Here is a 22,050-nt window from a genome sequence, read left to right on the forward strand (position 1 = left end):
ATGTCGGCTGGGGTTTGGCAGGCATTAGCATATTTTAGCAACTGCGATCTGTAGGCGATTAAATTTGCGTCGGCTGCTAAAACAGGCCCAGTGTTGTTATTTTGACCATGGTCACAATGTAACCAGCATGCTGAATTTATTTCCTGTGTATGGACCTTTGCTTTGCATTTTCAGTATCATTTATACAGGTTTTGCCTAAAGGAAAGACCAAAACATTTTAAATCTAATTATTATTTTTTTGTTATTTACTTAAACGCTGAGAGACATGACACCGGTGACATGTTCCACTTGAGGTTTTACTCTACATACCAACTGTGACACAGTCGGGATAGGGGTCCCTCTCCTGGGTTAGATGTTCTCCCTCTTTACACACCCAGCAGCCATAGAAACAGGACACAAGTCAGTTTATTGTGCCAAATGAATATAACAAATCATAAACCAAAATCCTAGCCCGTCTGGGCAATAACTAAACAGTAGGTACCCTCACTACCAGGATGGTAGGGCCTACTGCCCACACCGTCAACAACAACACGTGCACAGAACTTACAGGGTTGTCATAAGTGTCTCTGGACATGCTAGCCTGCATGCCTACTTCCCCAGGTGTGAGACACTCAGCTACAATTGAACAAAGTTTATATCAGCCAGTTCCAGCTGTAAGCCCTAATGAGCCTGCTACCAGGCTGAATGGCCCAAAACCCAGGACACAAACCGGCTTTTCCAAAAGCCGATACTCAGGTCTGCTTACAAAACAGACTTCTCCTGGGGTTTTTTAGAACATATAGGCCGAAAACCCAGGGCAAATGTACCTGCCACTGACTACTTTACCAGTGCTTCTATCACACAACATAAATTATTTTGCCTATTCCTAATAACACTATTTTCCCCCTATATTTAGCAAAATATTAGAGATCTCAGCAGGTGGGGCCCAATCTATCTAAAGAAGACCTGGAGGGTGTACAATGGCCTTGTCTATATTGCAGCCATTCCAGACAGGCTGAGTAGAGGGTGTTCCGCTGTCTGGCCCTAATGTGATCAGAACAGGAGGAAATAAGCCACATTTCTCAGGTGTCATCGTCCGTCGTAACCACATGCAGTAAAACCGATGCCGTCGTTGGCATTAGAGTAACCGGTCCTTACCTGGCCCAAGCTTCGCCACAGCATAAAGGAGGTCGTAATTGATTACTGGCGTGGCGTCATCCATCGGCTTCCAGCCAACCGGGGGCGACACGGGAGGTGAGATGAGGAACTGTTTAGCGGGTTGTGGGGGTGCAAGGTGGAGTTTGTCTCTGTCAATCTCTGACATCTGGACCTGTGTGCGGAGATACAGGAATTAAGGAAAACTCACATTCACAAACTAAGGGGGAGTTGTATCAAACCTTGGAGAGAGATAAAGTGGAGAGATAAAAGTACCAACCAATCAGCTCCACAATTACATATTATAACCTTCGGGGGTCTATTCATGCTGTAGTAGCGGCCTCTCCCTCTGGTGCAGCTCAGAGTCTCCCTCATCGCCACCACTGTGGCTGCAGGTTATGGTATCCCCGGTGCAGGCAGGCAGGCAGCAGAGTTGGGGGGCAGGGGATGTGTGTCTCAGTGATCAGGAAGTAGTCACTGAGGAGTCTCCCCTGCGGTTACTGTCAGTGCACAATGTAATCAGGCAAGTAAAAAAGAGGGAGACAGAAATCAAATATGGGGGCCGGGGCTGTTGGGACTGAGGGGTCTATGTACTAAGCAGTGTTAGGAGACAGAGTGAAAAGTGATAAGGTGCCAGCCAATCAGCTCCCAACTGTCATCTCACAGGCTGTGTTTGAAAAATGACAGTTGGGAGCTGATTGGCTGGCACCTTATCACTTTCTTATCACTTTTCACTCTGTCTCCTAACACTGCTTAGTAACTAGACCCCTTACTGAGTTAAAGCAATGGGTTAAAAGATCTATCAGACCTCTGTTAAACGGCAGCGTTCAGTGCATTACGACACTCTGACTGAACAAGGGGTAGAGCGCCTGGTGGAGTCAGGTGATTGGCCGGTGACAGTGAAGGGGGCAGAGAGAATGGGCAGGGTGACAGCTGTCTTTGCTGATTTCCCTCAGTGAGGAGGCTCTTTGCGCCATCCTGAGACGGAAATGATTTAGCAAAATGAAACGGAAAGCGGAGTTTTCTGTACTGAATCACTCCCCCCATACTAGTGCATGGGGAAGCGATATGTACACTAATCTGGGCCACCTATTCCTCATTGAATAGGAGGAAGCAGTGAAAAGACCTGTTATCAGTGATAAAGGCATTTTCACTGCTACATGAACAGACCCCTCGACCTCTCTTCAAGCTTTGATAAATTTGTGTTTGAAAAATGGTAGTTAGAAGCCGATTGGTTGATACCTGGTCTCTCTCTAAGGTTTGATACATTTCCCCTAAGAAACAGTAATGCATTATAATATTACTGTACAAAACCACGTTATAACCGATATATAGCATAGTACTGCTAACAGGGCAGGTTTTTTATACATCCAGTCAGGGACTATGTTATATTTGCTTACAAAGATGTAATATTTACCTCTGTGACACGGACATCTTAACTGGGCGGGCAAATTTAAATGCCCGCTCAGCTGTGATGTCAGCCCAGACACAAAGAGCAGCCGATTGGTAAGTGTGTATAGCTAACTAGCCGATTGGTAAGTGTGGATAGCTAACCAGCCGATTGGTAAGTGTGTATAGCTAACCAGCCGATTGGTAAGTGTGTATAGCTAACCAGCCGAGTGGTAAGTGTGTATAGCTAACCAGCCGAGTGGTAAGTGTGTATAGCTAACCAGCCGAGTGGTAAGTGTGTATAGCTAACCAGCCGAGTGGTAAGTGTGTATAGCTAACCAGCCGAGTGGTAAGTGTGTATAGCTAACCAGCCGATTGGTAAGTGTGTATTGCTAACCAGCCGAGTGGTAAGTGTGTATAGCTAACCAGCTGATTGGTAAGTGTGTATAGCTAACCAGCCGAGTGGTAAGTATGTATAGCTAACCAGCCGATTGGTAAGTGTGGATAGCTAACCAGCCGAGTGGTAAGTGTGTATAGCTAACCAGCCGATTGGTAAGTGTGTATAGCTAACCAGCCGATTGGTAAGTGTATATAGCTAACCAGCCGATTGGTAAGTGTGTATAGCTAACCAGCCGATTGGTAAGTGTGTATAGCTAACTAATGCGATCCGTGCCCTAGTGAGTACTGAGCATAAAACTCTTTTAGGTTTTCATCATTTTGCCCTATGAAGCTTATACTATAAGCGCCTGATTGAGAGGTGCACGCTGAGGTCACCACGACTGCGTCTATTTCCACAATCAACTCCTGCTTCTATGTGCTAGGCTGCGACAGAGTCTCAACCTGCTGAGACGCCCACTGGCTGTGTCGCTACTGCGTTGCGGCACGTACTAAGATGCACCATCGGTCGCAACAAATGGCGGGGAGGCTGGGATTCATGTGGGGTGCTCAGCAAGTCTTTCACTATTGTCAATCAGTTGGTGCATTTATCCACTGAGCTACTACCCTTCCTTAGATTCAATGTATAGAGCCGGACCAAGGGGTAGGCAGAACAGACCTCTGCCTTGGGCACAGCAAGCCAGCGGGGGCGCAATAAGAGTCAGTATTGAACTCTTATACCATTATATTTCACCCCTTGCTCTAAGTCCTCGTCTTCCTTGTTTGATTAATGAGGGACAGTGGTAAAGTCTTTTTATAGGGTTTAGCCTACATTTTGGATAACCCCTAAGATGGGATGTGATTTTAAATGCAGATTCTAGCATGCAACACAAGCAAAGTGCAGGTTTATAGAAGTGGAGATGTTGCCCATAGCAACCAATCAGATTCTACTTACCGTTTATATATCACCTTCTAGAAGATAATAGTAAGAATCTGATTGGTTGCTATAGGCAACATCTCCACTTCTAAACACCCTGCACCGTAGTAAATATACCCCTAGGAGTCTATGAAATAACTAGGTGACTGACTCTTGTGTGAAAGATATCCCCCCGTGGCCACCAAAAGCTGCCACAACAATTACGGCAGAGCCAAACGGCTCACGGGTGACTGTATTACTCAGGATCCAGATGCTAAGCAGTTGTATCAACATCGGTGCAATAGCTGCGAAACTCTAGAAAAATCTAAAAATGTTAATTATACGCTGAGGGAGAGAACTTTGGGACATACTGAAGCTCCGTGATCCATTTGTGCTATAGAATTATTAAGCGTATAAGATGGAGGTCTTGTCATTAATACCCTCGATGGCTATCCACCCAGCAACAATTCCTTTCATTGCATAATTCTCCTGTATTTACCTGTGCAAAGTATAGCTTTAGCTTCTTCCCCCTGAACTGCGTCTCATGAAGCTCTATCCTTGCTCGTGCCGCCGCCTTGGGGTTGCTGAAGTTGATCCGTACTCTTCGGAAGCTCTTGAAAAGCTGTAATGTGACGCAGTCATCGTACGCTCGGAACAGGCCCTCAAATTTCTCCTGGAAGAGATAAAAAGGACATTTATCTATGAAAAATCATCTTAAGGACTGAACATACACAGGGCAAAGAATGCAGAAATGAATGCAGGGACAGTTATCAGGACGTACCCTATGGGAACTTCCCACTTCTTTTACACAACACGAGGATGATTTGTGAGCAAAGCAAGAAAAAGCAAGTAACTTTGCACCTAGGCCACACCGTGTTGCATTGCAAGCAGGGTAGATATAATGGGCCTGTCTCAGAGGGCCTGGCTAATGCAGCTGTGACTGTCCAGGTGGGAGTGACCACACGCCCCAGCAAATCCAGTCTGTGAATCAGGGGGCATGTCCACAGCACAATGGGGGTGTGGTCACTCCCACCTGGGCTTGTTTATGTCACAATAAGGACGTGGCCTAGCCTTGTGTGTACTCCAGGATTGTCATAGGACAATATGGACACAAGTTTGACCAGGATTAGATTTTTGCCTAGGATTCAACTTCGTCAGGGCCACACACTGTCACACAATCCCATAAAACCGGGACACTCTTAAATTACACAGGTTCCGGGGCTGGCTTCATACTGTACACAAACTGTCACACTCTGGCAGGCAAATGAGCAGCTCAGCACTCAAAACATTCAGACTGTGTCAGACAGAATAATCAACCCACAATCTTTGATCTGGCAAAGTTCAGCATACAGAGATTACAAACAGCAAGGGAGATTGATCGCAGCCGCACAGTGCAACTGCAAGCAGCCCATTTTGTCTGGGAACGGGACTCCAGTCCTGGCATTCACCCCAATGGCAGCCCTGCTAGATATGGTCTTCAACGTTGGTCTGCAGTGCATACTTGCCTACACTCCCGGATGTCGCGGGAGGCTCCAGATTTTTTGGGTAGCCCCCCGCACCCCCGGAAGTGTAGGCAGATCTACCGCATATTAGAGCTATCACAGCTGCTACCATGTTAGCACCCCCTCTGTTCTGCAGTGATTTCTGAAACTCAAGTGATTTTGGTAGCTATACTGTACTGTAAGTCAGTCTGCTCGTGATATACCCCATTCAAAACGGTATGAGAATATGCTGCCAGCACTGTCATTTTCTCCTAATGTGCATAGTTATCCAGGTTATAGGTGAGGACAATGTAAAAAATGAAGGCTGCTGGTGTACTCCAGGGTCCAGTCTTCACCGGCTATCCCAGCTAGCGATAAAATAAGGTAACGTCACGCGTGCAGACAGTTTTGTGCAGACAGTCACACAATTGGTCACATGACCAGGTGCATATATAGTTACTTCACATATGTTTAAAAGACACTCAATTTAATAGGCCTTAATGTATCACCAGGAAATAAATGATGACTATACATATGAATGGGGTATGAACGGATGCCAGCTACCACCATAGATAGTACGGGCCTGGTTCATGGGTGGACGCTAATCCTGCCGAGGCTGCGACTTTCGGCCTGATTCAGCCAGGAGGCTATGGTGATTCGGTCGCAACTTACCAATGCTACTATGTGCAGGAGACGCACGGCGCATGTGCTAATCTGGTCCTGCATGGTTGGACGCAATGCGCCAGAAAATGCCGATTTACGGTCAGTCTATTGCCATTTTTGAGGCCTGCTGAGGCCGGTGGCTTGCGTCTTTGGGCACAGAAACGCTGGCCACGGCAGCTTAGTTGAGGCGGACATTCTGCGCAGCCTTAGGGTTAATCAGGTGCCTGATGGTCCGTCCGATGTTGCCGATGATGCATCCTCGGACACATGCAGCGGGTCTGAGAGGCCTGTAGTGGGCCTCCCTTTACAAATGACACCTCCTGCAGCATTAACATAGCTTCTCAGGTCTGCTGCTACCAAAGTCACCGCACCAGCACCACTTTCGTCCACCGCTGAATCATGGCCCTTCATACGCAGCGGGGGTGAGAAGTTATGCTAATGCCTCAGCTGCTGTAATTTGCATAGAGACGCCCACTGGCTGCGTCTGTGATCCGCAGCTAGCGTACAGGTTGCATCATCAAACGTCTCAGCAACCCTATGGCTGCTGAGAATGTCCGCTGGAACCAAGCCGCCGGGGCCAGTGCGGGTTTTTAGAAGTGGAGAGGTTACCCATAGCAACCAATCAGATTCTAGCTATTATCTTCTAGAAGGAGCTAATTGTTAAGTAGAATATGATTGGAGTGTCAATCACTCTGCATCTAAATTCTCACTACGACCACCATCGGTAAACCATTGCGACGTATGCGCTGTAAAAAAAAAAAAAAAAAACATCGTCCAACTGCGCAAACATCAGCATAAGGTCCATTGCTGAATCAGGCCCTATAGTGCTAAAGCTAGTCTGTCGCATTAACCTGCACTGTGCAGGGTTTAGGAAGATGACTGGGCAATCACACCCCCCCCAGCAGCACCAACACCCCAAGTGTGTAGTGTAATCCTGTGCTCGGCGACCCAGAGCATGTCATTTAGATGCACAATGGAATATAAGGTTGGAATATTATACACAGACGCTGAGATACTTGGTATTTCAGCTGACATCTGCCAACAGCACAATGCCCACATTTTCATTCCCAGTGACGACTTACCTCTACCCTAAAGGGTATTTTTACCAACTTGTTGTCTAGAAGACAAAGCACAGTCAGGAACTTAACCCTTTCCCCTAAATCACTCTGCGGTACTTTGTGTGGTGTATGTGACTGACTTTATCACAGTGGATTATGTTACGTGTACTCAGGTGTGATTTATCAGAGTAATTCTCCATTTTAGCTTCTGCTGGACTTGGCAGATTCTGACAGCGGAAGTTACAAAAAAGTGTGACAAGTGCAGGTTTGCAGCACAAGTGAAAAATGTATTGTCCTGCAAAGGGGACGTACCTGTGCAGTCTCTGGGAGTCATTCAGACCCGGTCGCAAGCTCCGATGTGCTCGCAACCGGGTCGATGGGCAGCCCTGCGCCCAGTGGCCATTTTCCCAGTGATTTTTCTAATGCGGATTTGCTAATTGCCACAGCGCCATTTTCCCAGTGATCTGTGCACTACTGCTGCCGTCAATGGACTTTGGGGAGGTAAATATTGAAGAACATAGGTGCAGGGTGTGGCCCCTCCTGGACCAAGGGACCCGTGTTAGTGAGTACAGGCTTTGTACTGGTAATTGTAGTGGGATACATACAGTATACTGCACGTACACACTCACATGTATTGAATGCGAATCAGGCTCTTTACATATAATTCATATGAGTTTCTGCATCATTGGAGAGTACAGTATAAATTCCCTAACATAAAAGCATACAAACACAAACACATACATAGTAGTGTTTATTTATTACTACTAGTAGCTACTACTAGTATATTTTTGGAGACAACCGGAGTACCCAGGGGAAACCACGAAAACACAGGGAAAACAGACAAACTCCACAGTTAGACCATGAACGGGAATTTTACTAGGCAGTATTGCTAACCACTTTGCCACCCACGCCCCTGCATGAGACTATGGGGTAGATGTAAGAAGCCCTGAAGCGGTATCAGTACACATTATGTGCGCTGATACCGCTTCTCCCCGATGTATGATCGGGAGCCTGGACCATGTATGAACGGTCAGATCGCCTGACCGTTCCGCTCGCTGTAGCTGTCACTATCGACAGCCTGGCCATCACCTATCCCCACAGCAGGGACAGCGCTCTCCCTGCTGCGGCGGCTGGCTGGCTCCAGGGCTGCACGCGGGGATCTCGCGATACTTGCGAGATTCCGCGCATGTTCAGTGGAGCCGGCCGGGACTGAGACAGTGCATCAGCGCTAGGCTGATGCGCTGTGGGCTCTAGCAGGGAGCGCCGGAGGGGGGAGTTATCGCTCCCCGACTCCGGCCGATGAGATGTTCGTTAAGTGCCGCTATAATACATCTACCCCTATAAATATAATTATACACACATCTAACACAGAGATCATTTAGAGCGCAGGGGTGGTAAACTAGAAACTGCCCTTGTATGTGGGTAATTAAAGAGATTAATGGAATTAGCTTCAAATAGTTATTAAATGGTTATTAATGTATTTAGGGCCTGATTCAGAGCCACTCGTAAGCGGCAGATCGTTCGCTCCAATCGATGTTTGGCCAACTGCGCATGCGTACGGATCGTTATACGCATGCGCGAACCAGTCAGTGCGGTCGAAATTCATGTGCTCGCAAAATAGCGAATGCCTGACCATTTGAGTGACAGAATGAGGCGTATGTGGGTGGTAACAGGGGAAGGTGCTTGAAAACGGGGAGTGGAAATCAGAACGCAGGCGTGCTTAAAGGTCAAAACGGGCGTTTTATGGGTGTGCATAATTAAAACAGCAGCGTCATTGACCACGTCACTGGGTTATTTTATAGCCAGAACTGCTCGCAAAATTGTGGTAGCAAAAACCGACCACAAGAATAGCGAGCAGTTCATACCCTGTTTGATGTACTCGATTAATCTAATAAATAGCGGACATGACGTAGGATGCGAGCGGCCAGGGGGCGTATTTTCCCAAAAAACGACCGCAAGTTTTGTACGCTCGTTCAGACCTAGAGGCGTGAACAGACTGCAAACAGCGAACGGTTCGTTTGAATAGCCACCCCTATTTTCAGGACGAGCGAGCGCTAATTGCGTCCGGCTCTGAATCAGGCCCTTACTTCACAATTAGTCCCTTAGTGCTATTAGCACATCCATTTACACAAAATTTAGAAAATCCCAATTGCAGTTAAACTTTTTTCCACTGAAAGACATCAGTGATCAGACAGTATTTTAACAATGCAAAGTTAACTGTTAATTACAACCTACATTTTTTTTATATGTTTAATAGATACTGTTAAAAAAAAACCAAAAAACTATTATTTGATTCTCCTATTCTTGTGAATCATTCCTGAAGTTGATTGGCACATCAGTGCTGCACTAGCCATATGTAATATGTACGTTTTGCACATTCAATAGTTGAATTCTGGATAAGACAAGAATATTAATTAAAAAAAAAAAAAACCTGCAGTAACTTCCATAGCTCTGAAATGTGGGTGTTCAATGAATGCTCTGTCTCTATGGTTACCATATGAAACCTTGATGCATGTGACCTGAACAAGTTGTCCTAATTTGTCAATTTGTATTCATGAACTGTGCTCTCCTGCGCTAATTCCTGATGTCTGAAGTCCTTCTTCACAGACACTGTTATGGGTGAATTCGTTCCTTGGCTTATTTACATATCGCCCAGAGAGAGAGAGCTGATATTGCTTACCTTTTTCCATAGCTGCGGATAGAAGAAAATAAAATTGTGCAAGATGATAATTGAGTTCATTATATTTGCAATTGCTGAAGCAGAACGGGCAGATAAGACAAAGGAATGGGACTGCCATATTGTGACCGTACTGCAGCGATGACTTGTGTTCTGTGCAGATAGTGGCCTGTGACCGTGCTGCATTGGCTGGATAAATAGTCCCCTGTGCTACCACCAGACTCTCTGGAGAGCACGCTGTACCTGTAAATCAACAGGTCATGGTACTAATGACGTGGACCTGTTCCAGACAGTCCACTGGGCAAGACACTGGGTTTGGATCATGTCCGCCTCTTCCTTTTTTCAAGTAAAAAACCCCACATAAAAACAGGTTAGGACAAAGTGGGTCCCTAAATGCTCACTGAGCCATAGGCTGGAGCCTAGCCTGTCTTATGGATGTTCTGGTCCAACACACAGCAGTAACAAATTGGGCTCAATTCTGCGAAGGAGGCAAATTGTGTGTTCCCAGGTGTTGTGGAACTACAAGTCCTAGCATGCCCTGCCAGATAACATACTGGGACTTAGGGCCTGATTCATTAGTGCTCACTGAGCTATAGACTGGAGCCTAGACTGTCTTATGGATGTTCTGGTCCAACACACAGCAGAACGGGAGGTGAGGGGGACAGAGATGAGAGGCAGGGAGAACGGGAGGTGAGGGGGACAGAGATGAGAGACAGGGAGAACGAGAGGTGAGGGGGTCACAGATGAGAGACAGGGAGAACGGGAGATGAGGGGGACACAGATGAGAGACAGGGAGAACGGGAGGTGAGGGGGACAGAGATAAGAGACAGGGAGAACGGGAGATGAGGGGGACAGAGATGAGAGACAGGGAGAACGGGAGGTGAGGGGGACAAAGATAAGAGACAGGGAGAACGGGAGATGAGGGGGACACAGATAAGAGACAGGGAGAACGGGAGGTGAGGGGGACACAGATGAGAGAAAGGGAAAACAGGAGATGAGGGGGACAGAGATGAGAGACAGGGAGAACGGGAGATGAGGGGGACAGAGATGAGAGACAGGGAGAACGGGAGGTGAGGGGGACAGAGATAAGAGACAGGGAGAACGGGAGATGAGGGGGACACAGATGAGAGACAGGGAGAACGGGAGATGAGGGGGACACAGATAAGAGACAGGGAGAACGGGAGGTGAGGGGGCCACAGATGAGAGACAGGGAGAATGAGAGGTGAGGGGGACACAGATGACAGACAGGGAGAACGGGAGGTGAGGGGGACAGAGATGAGAGACAGGGAGAACGGGAGGTGAGGGGGACAGAGATAAGAGACAGGGAGAACGGGAGATGAGGGGGACACAGATAAGAGACAGGGAGAACGGGAGGTGAGGGGGACACAGATGAGAGAAAGGGAAAACAGGAGATGAGGGGGACAGAGATGAAAGACAGGGAGAAGGGGAGATGAGGGGGACACAGATAAGAGACAGGGAGAACGGGAGGTGATGGGGACAGAGATGAGAGACAGGGAGAACGGGAGGTGAGGGGGACAGAGATGAGAGACAGGGAGATGGAGGGGACATGCATGAGAAACATGAAGATGAGGAGGGGAGAATGAGAGCGACATAAATGAGAGTACGAGGAAGAAAAAAAAACATGTGCAATGTGGGGAATGATAAATGGTACCCGGCATATGATGGGTCCAAAATACTAGTTATAATTATTCTGATTAGACTATAATCATGAAGACTCTTTACATCATGCTTGCTTGCTCTCCTGTAATGTTGGGCGGGGGGCATGGCCCGGTGAAGTGGTCAGAGCAGAAGCTTAGTGACGTATTTCGCTATGAATCACCTCATCGCATCCCCATTCCCTATGGCATGATTAGCTGCATGAGCGGTTGTTTTTTTGTGTCTCCATTGATATTCTACGCCCCTTTCTCACCAGAAGAACTAAGCCCCATTCGCAGCTCTTCAGACTTGCTGTCCAGCTCCCAGCCTTATACAGTATATAGCACATATCTAAATCAATCCCAGGCACAGGTAACAGCTTGGTCACTTTTGCTTCTATGAAAGAAACAAGATCTCCAGTCTCAGAAGTTAGTCCAGGCACTTGTCACAGCAGCTAGAACCATTGGGTCAGACTGCTTCTGATTAGATGAGCAAAAGTTTACGATGGCTCATCCAATCAGCTGCAACCATGGGCTCCGGCTCAGCCATGTCACTTTCAATGATTTCCAATTAAAACTTTAACTACACTACATGTGGCTTTGGTTGGCGAGGGCGTGTGGGGGAAATTAGGGGTGTAGAGGCAAGATTAGGATCTACCCTGACCCAATATCCTGAAGCCTTTAGCCCAGTGATTCCCAACCTCGGTCCTCAGGGCACACGAACAGTCCTGGTTTTAGTGATATCCATGATTGTGCCCAGATGGTTAAATCAAAATAACTAAGGTACTAATTAAGTCACTTGTGCTCAAGTATGGCTATCCCTAAAACCTGGACTGTTAGTGTGCCTTGAGGACCGTGGTTGGGAACCCCTGATGTCTGGCTGATTCCAATGTAATGCAGTGCAAATGCACAGAACGCTGTAGAAATAGATTTCTTACACATGTACATGAGCTAAAGCTGTGATTCTAGATTTCATTATGACTAAACAGGAATAGTTCTGGCCCTCTTAATAGTGAATTACTGCAAGAAATACATAAGGAACATTAGATACAGTCACTGGGAAACAAACTGGACAAATACCTGTTCACCTTTGCCCGAGTAATGCCAAACTGCCCAGTGTCACTTCATATTGTTCCCACTAACCATTGCTTATAGGAGGCCAAAAAGAAATATGCAAATCAAGCACTTTGCATGTAATTAATCACATCCTGTGGCTCTTCACCTGCAATGCTTGTCCTACCAGAGGCATGCTGTGACTTGTAGTTCTACGACAACAGGAGAAACGCAGGTTGCCTCTCTCTTACATTTGTGGTCCCCAGATATTTTTTGCCCAATATCGCAGTATGTAATTCCTAACAAACCAGCCTGTGGTTACTGATGTTTGTATTTTGTGGGTTCTCTTCAGCCACTGATACAATGTAACGGGGTCTGTGTTGCCATTATGTAAGCGCAGTGTACAGTACGAATACCGTAATAGTAACTAGGAAACTAAATATTCAGAGATTGTGTTTTTCTGCAACTGCTAAGATGGTGAAATAGTGATGTTATGAAGTATTCCTCAGCTGTCCAAGCACCGAGGAACAATTTAATATAAATGACATTTCACCTGCCAAACACACCATAAACTTCTTTCCATAACAAATCTGCCGTTGGCTAGGTGAGCTTTAGCCAGGCGGTCATAATTAGGTGTAACAGCAGAGAGCAGGCACTGAGCACACATGGAGCAAGTTATTGTAAGAGGAAAATGACGGTTGCATGCATGAGAATAGGGCACTGTAGAGCCATGAAGGTACCTCACTGAGAACTACACACAAAAAGGCTACAGGAAGTGTTTTGGGAAACAAACACATGGAATAAACACAGGTAAGTTCTGAAACTAAGGCTACATTATGTAAAGCAGCTTCATCTGTCGTGAGCTAAAGTGGACAGAGATAAAGAACTTACATAGGGGCTTATTCATGATGTTAACTATCGAGGGGGTCCCCGATAATTAGCATTATAACTCTCTGCGGATTCTGGAGAAATTCATAATTGCTTCGGCGCGGTGACAGCTGAAGCGAAAAGCAGCTGTCCCGCGAGCGGCTTCATTGCTCCTTTCGGAGTAGTGATGGGAGTGCGCATGTGCGACATACAGGTCAGGCATGCGCACAAGAGCCCCGACGTCCGGCAGAAGGAGCCGGACAGGGGTGGAGGGATCCTGAAGGATCCCTTTTCATGACCCGGGACTCCTTCCCATAGGGAAGGAGCGGGTATCAGGAGCATTTCAGAGCTTGATGAATTTTGTCCCCATACTAGTGTATGGGGACAGCGGGCCATTCCGGGAGAGAAAGGTAAGCAGGAGATATCTGTGATATTAGTGTATGGGGACAGCCGGCCATTCCGCCAGAGGAAGGTAAGCAGGAGATATCTGTGATACTAGTGTATGAGGACAGCGGGCCATTCCGCCAGAGGAGGTAAGTAGGAGATATCTGTGATACTAGTGTATGGGGACAGTGGGCCATTCCGCCAGAGGAAGGTAAGCAGGAGATATCTGTGATACTAGTGTATGAGGACAGCGGGCCATTCCGCCAGAGGAAGGTAAGCAGGAGATATCTGTGATACTAGTGTATGGGGACAGCGGGCCATTCCGCCAGAGGAAGGTAAGTAGGACATATCTGTGATACTAGTGTATGGGGACAGCGGGTCATTCCACCAGATGAAGGTAAGTAGGAGATATATGTGATAATAGTGTATGGGGACATCTGACCATTCCGCCAGAGGAAGGTAAGCAGGGGATATCTGTGATACTAGTGTATGGGGACAGCGGGACATTCCAGGAGAGGAAGGTAAGCAGGAGATATCTGTGATACTAGTGTATGGGGACAGCGGGCCATTCCGCCAGAGGAAGGTAAGCAGGAGATATCTGTGATACTAGTGTATGGGGACAGCGGGACATTCCAGGAGAGGAAGGTAAGCAGGAGATATCTGTGATACTAGTGTATGGGGACAGCGGGACATTCCAGGAGAGGAAGGTAAGCAGGAGATATCTGTGATACTAGTGTATGGGGACAGCGGGTCATTCCACCAGAGGAAGGTAAGTAGGAGATATATGTGATAATAGTGTATGGGGACATCTGACCATTCCGCCAGAGGAAGGTAAGCAGGGGATATCTGTGATACTAGTGTATGGGGACAGCGGGCCATTCCGCCAGAGGAAGGTAAGGAGGAGATATCTGTGATACTAGTGTATGGGGACAGCGGGCCATTCCGCCAGAGGAAGGTAAGCAGGAGATATATGTGATACTAGTGTATGGGGACAGCGGCCATTCCGCCAGAGGAAGGTAAGGAGGAGATATCTGTGATACTAGTGTATGGGGACAGCGGGCCATTCCGCCAGAGGAAGGTTAGCAGGAGATATCTGTGATTCTAGTGTATGGGGACAGCGGCCATTCCGCCAGAGGAAGGTAAGCAGGAGATATCTGTGACACTAGTGTATGGGGACAGCACGCCATTCCGCCAGAGGAAGGTAAGCAGGAGATTTTTGTGATACTAGTGTATGGGGAAAACGGGCCATTCCACCAGAGGAATGTAAGCAGGAGATATCTGTGATACTAGTGTATGGGGACAGCACGCCATTCCGCCAGAGGAAGGTAAGCAGGAGATTTTTGTGATACTAGTGTATGGGGAAAACGGGCCATTCCACCAGAGGAATGTAAGCAGGAGATATCTGTGATACTAGTGTATGGGGACAGCAGGCCATTCCGGGAGAGGAAGGTAAGTAGGAGATATCTGTGATACTAGTGTATGGGGACAACAGGCCATTCCGGGAGAGGAAGGTAAGTAGGAGATATCTGTGATTCTAGTGTATGGGGACAGCGGCCATTCCGCCAGAGGAAGGTAAGCAGGAGATATCTGTGATACTAGTGTATGGGGACAGCACGCCATTCCGCCAGAGGAAGGTAAGCAGGAGATTTTTGTGATACTAGTGTATGGGGAAAACGGGCCATTCCACCAGAGGAATGTAAGCAGGAGATATCTGTGATACTAGTGTATGGGGACAGCGGGCAATTCTGCAAAAGGAAGGTCAGTAGGAGAGATCTGTGATATCTGTTGCTATACCCTATTGACGAATTGCCTGAATACTTATTCATTTTACAATTGCAGGTGAAAATTTTAATTTTCACCAGCTTTTTTAAAAATGAACTGCTGATGAATAGGCCCCTAAAACTTACTTACTAAAACTTCATTAGGACTATTTAAGTCATATTCATAAACTTTATGTTTTGACGCAGCGATTGTCATCTGGTGGTTCTCCAGCAGCTGAGGAACTACAAATCCCAGCATTCCCTGCCTGCCTTAGCTTTCCAGGGCATGCTGGGTCTTATAGTTACATAATGACAGGCGAGCCACAGGTTGCCTAAACCTGCTGTAGCTCAATCATGTCACCCGACAGCGTGGCGTCCTTGCAAGCCTATCATTCAGATTTGACAGCGAAAGTTAAATCTTAATATGACAATGCTACAGTATTTCTGTAATATGCAAGTTACCTTTACATTCTGGCTGGTGAAAACCTCCGTGTCAACCAGACATGCGACCAGCTTGGTGACATCGAAATTCAGGCTCCGAGCAGGCATGTCTTCTCCGTGTTACGATGTTACCGGTGGGTTTTCAAGGTTGAGGGATGATTCGAAAACCTCAGTGGCGTAGTAGTTTGCCGAAGACTTTCTATTCGCCCCACGGCTTGGTTCCGCAGCTACCCTGGCACAGGACCATTGAAGACGCAGGCACAATCTCTGTCTGTCACAGCTGTGCCACTCTCCTCCGTCTGCGAACAGGCACAGCACAGGAACAGCTCCAGCCTCTCTCTCCCAGCAATGACATCACCGCCACACTGACATAAGCCAAATCTATTTTCTGAAGCCTTTTATCTGCAGGCAATGCAGCGGAGCAAACTCAACATGATTATGTGCTAAACGTGAACTCTGCCTCAATCCTACCAGGACCCAGTCATCGACGACGCAGTCACTGCTCTGACCTAACTGGGGCTGCTCTGTACCCCAAGGCATAGATATAATAGAAGGGAAGAGTCACTTCATCGAAAGGACTCGGTCTGTGCACAAGCACATTGGTTTCTGTCTGATGCAGTAATGAAACATTCGGTCGCTGAACGCTTATTTATAAAAAGAAAATCAATAATGCTTGAAAAACTGTTTAAGCGACAGATCTTTTAACAAAACAATCAATCTTTGTTCCGCAAAGCCGTGTTAATTGTTTGCATTATATTATGTGCATTATGAATGGGACGCAAATTGCGTCTAAGGCCCTCATTCAGAGCCACTCGCTAGCGGCAGTACGCTCGTTCCGAGCGATGTTCGCACATCTGCGCATGCGTACGGTTTTTAGTACGCTTGCGCGAACCAGTCAGTGCGGCCGAAAAACATTTGTACGCAATATAGCGAGTGCCTGCTATTTTGAGTGACAGAATGAGGCGTATGTGGGTGGTAACAGGGGAAGGTGCTTGAAAACGGGGAGTGGAGATCCGTTCGCAGGCGTGCTTAAAGGTCAAAACGGGCGTTTTATGGGTGTGCATAATTAATATAGCAGCGTCAATGACCACGTCACTTGTTTTTTTTTAACTCAGAACTGCTCGCAAAATAGCGGTTGAAAAAACCAACCCCAAGAATAGCGAGCAGTTCATATCCTGTTCGATGTACTCGATTAATCTAATAAATAGCGGACATGACGTATGGTGCGAGCGGCCAGGGGGGCGTTTTTAAGAAATAAAAGAGCGTATGTTTTGCTCGCTCGTTCAGACTTAGAGGTGTGAACAGACTGCAATGTGCGAACGGATCATTTGCATAGCCACCCCTTGTTTTTGAACGAACGCAAATAGCGAACGGCTCTGAATGAGGGCCTAAGTTCATACCTGACACGCGGCATGGGAAATTTTAGAAATTTTGCTACCTTTGCAGAGCTGGCAGCACACGCCAGATGCCACTAGCTCTGCCTGGGTAGCGAATGCTCCTCGTCCCCCTGCAAGTAACAGGAGCAGACGCGCCGAGGCGTTGCGCTAGTGCATGTAGAAGAACGATTGTTGCATACTGCGCATGCTTCGCAGTGAGCGTGCGCATCCAAAGAACTGCGATCACGCAGCTCACGCAGAGCCATCGCAGGGTGAGTGACGGGAGGTCAGCTTTGGGGGTGGTGACGGGGGAGTGGTTGGAGAAACGCAGGCGTGCCTGTCCGTTTGAACGCTGTTGCATGGGCGTGCATAAATTAGCCACTGCGACGGCATAGACAGCTACAGTACTCTCTGCGTGCGACGAGGTTAGTAATTTCTGAGCAAGGTCTGTCCTGTTGTAATTGTGCATGAGGGGCCGATGTTACTCGATGTTCCCGATGTCAAAGCAGGACAGCAAGGTATTACGGATGTGAGATAGTGGTAGTGGGCGTCGCTATGCTGGCTGTGCGACGGCATGGCGATTGCATTCATCAGCATATTTTCGCAGCAGATCTGTGCGCTTAATCGCAGCCGCGATGGCAATAGCGATCCATAGTGAATCAGACGCACAGTACACAACTCATACACATTACAAGAGAGCGTACATAATAAGTACTCAAGTCCCCCAGATTATATTAAATGCAAATCGAACAAGACACAAGTATAAAATGTAAAGTCCACACTAATAAACATATGGGCAGCCTCCCGCTTCCCAAACAGATTAGGAAACAGGTTTTATTTTCTAATTAATGAGAGTTCATCGCTCTCTGATTGTGCAATTATACTGCAGCCACGGCAGTTTTACATACATTCGCATAATTGCTTGTGCCTTAGACGCATTTGGCGAAACAAACGCAGGCTGCGGCCATCATCATCGTCAGCACGCAATGTGCACCAGTGTTAGCATACCCACAAGTCATGTCCCTCTAAACAAGCGCAATTGCGCTGTTTAGGTGGATAGTTTAGATGCATTTTGCATCGATAAAACAGTACTGAAATTTGGCAGCATCTACTTGACCACCCCTAACCCCAAAGCAAGCCCCATTGGCATAGAGCCATAAGCACAAAGGGGTCTATTTACTAAGCAGTGTTAAGATACAGAGTGAAAAGTGATAAGAAAGTGATAAGGTGCCAGCCAATCAGCTCCCACCTGTCATTTTTCAAACACAGACTGTGAGATGACAGTTGGGAGCTGATTGGCTGGCACCTTATCACTTTCTTATCACTTTTCACTCTGTCTCCTAACACTGCTTAGTAAATAGACCCTAAAATGTGGTAGCGTCACAAAAGGCAAAAAAAGATGCACATTCCGAAAAGACACATATGAGCAATAAAGAAAAGAGGAAATTACAGGGAAAAGAATACACAGTAGTAGTCTTTGGCAGTCACTAATGCGATCTGTAGTATATGGTGGTCACTTAAGCTATCCTTAGTACAGATGTGGCCTCGCTCATCTTTGCCACCAATGCAGCAAACGTGTGCACGTATTGTGGCATGCAATTTGCCGTGCACGCATACGCAACAGTACGCCAGGCCATGGCAGCATTCGCACCATGCAAACCTATGGATCGCAGGAGAGAAAATTACATATGCGTGCCACAGCAACCTGCAGCGGCGGCCACTAATGCTGTCTGTAGCATATGGCAGTCACTATGCTGTGTGTAGTATATGTAAGACACTAATGCTGTCTGTAGTACTGTATATGGCTGTCAGCAATGCTGCCTGTAGTATACGGCGGTCATTAATGCATCCCATAGTATATGGCATTTACACGGTCTGCAGTATATGGCGGTCACTAAATGCTGTCTGAAGTATATGGTGGTCACTAATGCTGCCTGTAGTATATGGCGGTCATTCATGCATCCTGTAGTATATAGCGGTCACTAAAGCTGTCTGTAGAATATGGTGGTCATTAATGGTGTCTGTAATATATGGTGGTCACTAATGCTTTCTGTAATTTATGGGAAGCAATCGGGAAGCCGACTGCCTAAATACCGACAGCCGGCTTCCTGACTGTCTTATCCAGGCATGTAGACGCCCGCATTTCCCCGACGCCGGGAGACCGGCGCCCCGGCATCACGATCGTAGTGATGCCAGGCGCTGCGAGTGGACAGCCGCGGGGGGGGGAGGGTTAGGTTTAGGGATCCCGGGGGGGACTTAGGGTTAGGCACCCCCCCGGGAGGGTTAGGCTAGGGGGAGGGAGGGTTAGGGTTAGGCACCCCCGGGGGGGACTTAGGGTTAGGCACCCCCCGGGGGACTTAGGTTTAGGCAGCGGGGAAGGGGGTGGTTAGGGGTAGGCACTTAGAGGGGGGGATTAGGGTTAGGCACTTGGGGGGGAAGTTAGGGTTAGGGGGGTTAGGTTAGTCAATACTTACCTATCCACGATCGGGATTTCCAGCGCTGTCGGGTTTCCGCTGCTTATAACTCTGCTCCTGTCAGGCAGCCGCTGACGGCGGTATATCATACCCATTCCGTAATTTATGGTAGTCACTGATGCCGTCTATATTATATGGTAGTCATATACTGTAGATAGATGGTGACTACTATCCACTGGGATGGGCGATAAAACTGGTGTTGTGATGAGTCTTTACCCAGGAGACAGAAAGGCTTGTTTCACCCATGTCCTAGTTAATAGGTTAAAGTTCATCAAGCAAACATACCATGTACATTAAATGTTAAATTAGCTGTACACTTGTCAAAAGTTTAATCAGTATTTATAGCTAAATTTTTTAATCAATTACTTTATTTTAACACAATTTGTACAAATATTATATTACAATGCTCCTGAAATAGTAATTATATCTGTAAACCCCGAATGATTACTTTATACTGAGCGGCTTCTAAACTCTCCAAAGTAATTAATTTCCATATTAATTTGAATTTCCAATCTCCATAGGCAAACAGACGTTTAAAGTGATATAAAACTATCTCTGGCATTTACGGAACCATTGTGAATATTTTATGATGTGACCCAGCGTGGTTTTAGTTTTAACTGTCAGGGAAAGAGAGAGACGGGAAGAAAGGGAGGAGATGAAGAGAGATGGGAAGAATACAAGAGACAGGGGAGAGAGATGGGAGGAATAGGGGAGATGGGGAGAGAGATGGGAGGAATAGGGGAGATGGGGAGAGAGATACAGAGGGAATAGGGGATGGGGAGAGAGATACAGAGGAATAGGGGATGGGAAGAGAGATACAGAGGAACAGGGGATGGGCAAGAGAGATACAGAGGAATAGGAGATGGGAAGAGAGATACAGAGGAATAGGAGATGGGCAAGAGAGATACAGAGGAATAGGGGACGGGAAGAGAGATACAGAGGAATAGGGGATGGGAAGAGAGATACAGAGGAATAGGAGATGGGAAGAGAGATACAGAGGAATAGGGGATGGGAAGAGAGATACAGAGGAATAGGAGATGGGCAAGAGAGATACAGAGGAATAGGGGATGCGAAGAGAGATACAGAGGAATAGGGGATGGGAAGAGAGATACAGAGGAATAGGAGATGGGCAAGAGAGATACAGAGGAATAGGAGATGGGCAAGAGAGATACAGAGGAATAGGGGATGGGAAGAGAGATACAGAGGAATAGGAGATGGGCAAGAGAGATACAGAGGAATAGGAGATGGGCAAGAGAGATACAGAGGAATAGGGGATGGGAAGAGAGATACAGAGGAATAGGGGATGGGAAGAGAGATACAGAGGAATAGGAGATGGGAAGAGAGATACAGAGGAATAGGGGATGGGAAGAGAGATACAGAAGAATAGGAGATGGGCAAGAGAGATACAGAGGAATAGGGGATGGGAAGAGAGATACAGAGGAATAGGAGATGGGCAAGAGAGATACAGAGGAATAGGAGATGGGCAAGAGAGATACAGAGGAATAGGGGATGGGAAGAGAGATACAGAGGAATAGGAGATGGGCAAGAGAGATACAGAGGAATAGGGGATGGGAAGAGAGATACAGAGGAATAGGAGATGGCCAAGAGAGATACAGAGGAATAGGAGATGGGCAAGAGAGATACAGAGGAATAGGAGATGGGCAAGACAGATACAAAGGAATAGGAGATGGGCAAGAGAGATACAGAGGAATAGGAGATGGGCAAGAGAGATACAGAGGAATAGGGGATGGGAAGAGAGATATAGAGGAATAGGGGATGGGAAGAGAGATACAGAGGAATAGGGCATGGGAAGAGAGATACAGAGAAATAGGAGATGGGCAAGACAGATACAGAGGAATAGGGGATGGGAAGAGAGATACAGCGGAATAGGAGATGGGCAAGAGAGATACAGAGGAATAGGAGAAGGGCAAGAGAGATACAGAGGAATAGGGGATGGCAAGAGAGATACAGAGGAATAGGAGATGGGCAAGAGAGATACGGAGGAATAGGAGATGGGCAAGAGAGATACAGAGGAATAGGAGATGGGCAAGAGAGATACAGAGGAATAGGAGATGGGAAGAGAGATACAGAGGAATAGGAGATGGGAAGAGAGATACAGAGGAATAGGGGATGGGAAGAGAGATACAGAGGAATAGGAGATGGGCAAGAGAGATACAGAGGAATAGGGGATGGGAAGAGAGATACAGAGGAATAGGGGATGGGAAGAGAGATACAGAGGAATAGGAGATGGGCAAGAGAGATACAGAGGAATAGGAGATGGGCAAGAGAGATACAGAGGAATAGGGGATGGGAAGAGAGATACAGAGGAATAGGAGATGGGCAAGAG

The 22,050-nt window shown here is 47.1% G+C and overlaps 1 protein-coding gene across 2 annotated transcripts in view; it reads right to left on the reverse strand.

The window, feature by feature from the left end:
- Positions 1-22,050, reverse strand: part of RCAN2 (regulator of calcineurin 2) — a 285,683-nt gene that overhangs the window by 181,415 nt on the left and 82,218 nt on the right. Inside the window, exons 1-3 of one of the 2 annotated variants that reach the window (XM_088467263.1) lie at positions 15,875-16,277; positions 4,314-4,487; positions 1,138-1,309 (exon numbers count right to left, since the gene is read on the reverse strand). In XM_088467263.1, the coding sequence (XP_088323389.1) occupies positions 1,138-1,309; positions 4,314-4,487; positions 15,875-15,961 (433 nt within the window). In that variant the 5' untranslated portion in view covers positions 15,962-16,277. Of the gene's footprint in view, positions 1-1,137; positions 1,310-4,313; positions 4,488-15,874; positions 16,278-22,050 lie in introns of those variants that run through there. The other variant, XM_088467262.1, reaches the window with a different exon arrangement.

The sequence above is a fragment of the Taudactylus pleione genome, unplaced genomic scaffold, assembly GCF_031769625.1.
Source record: "Taudactylus pleione unplaced genomic scaffold, aTauple2 ptg000070l, whole genome shotgun sequence".
Taxonomy (NCBI): domain Eukaryota; kingdom Metazoa; phylum Chordata; class Amphibia; order Anura; family Myobatrachidae; genus Taudactylus; species Taudactylus pleione.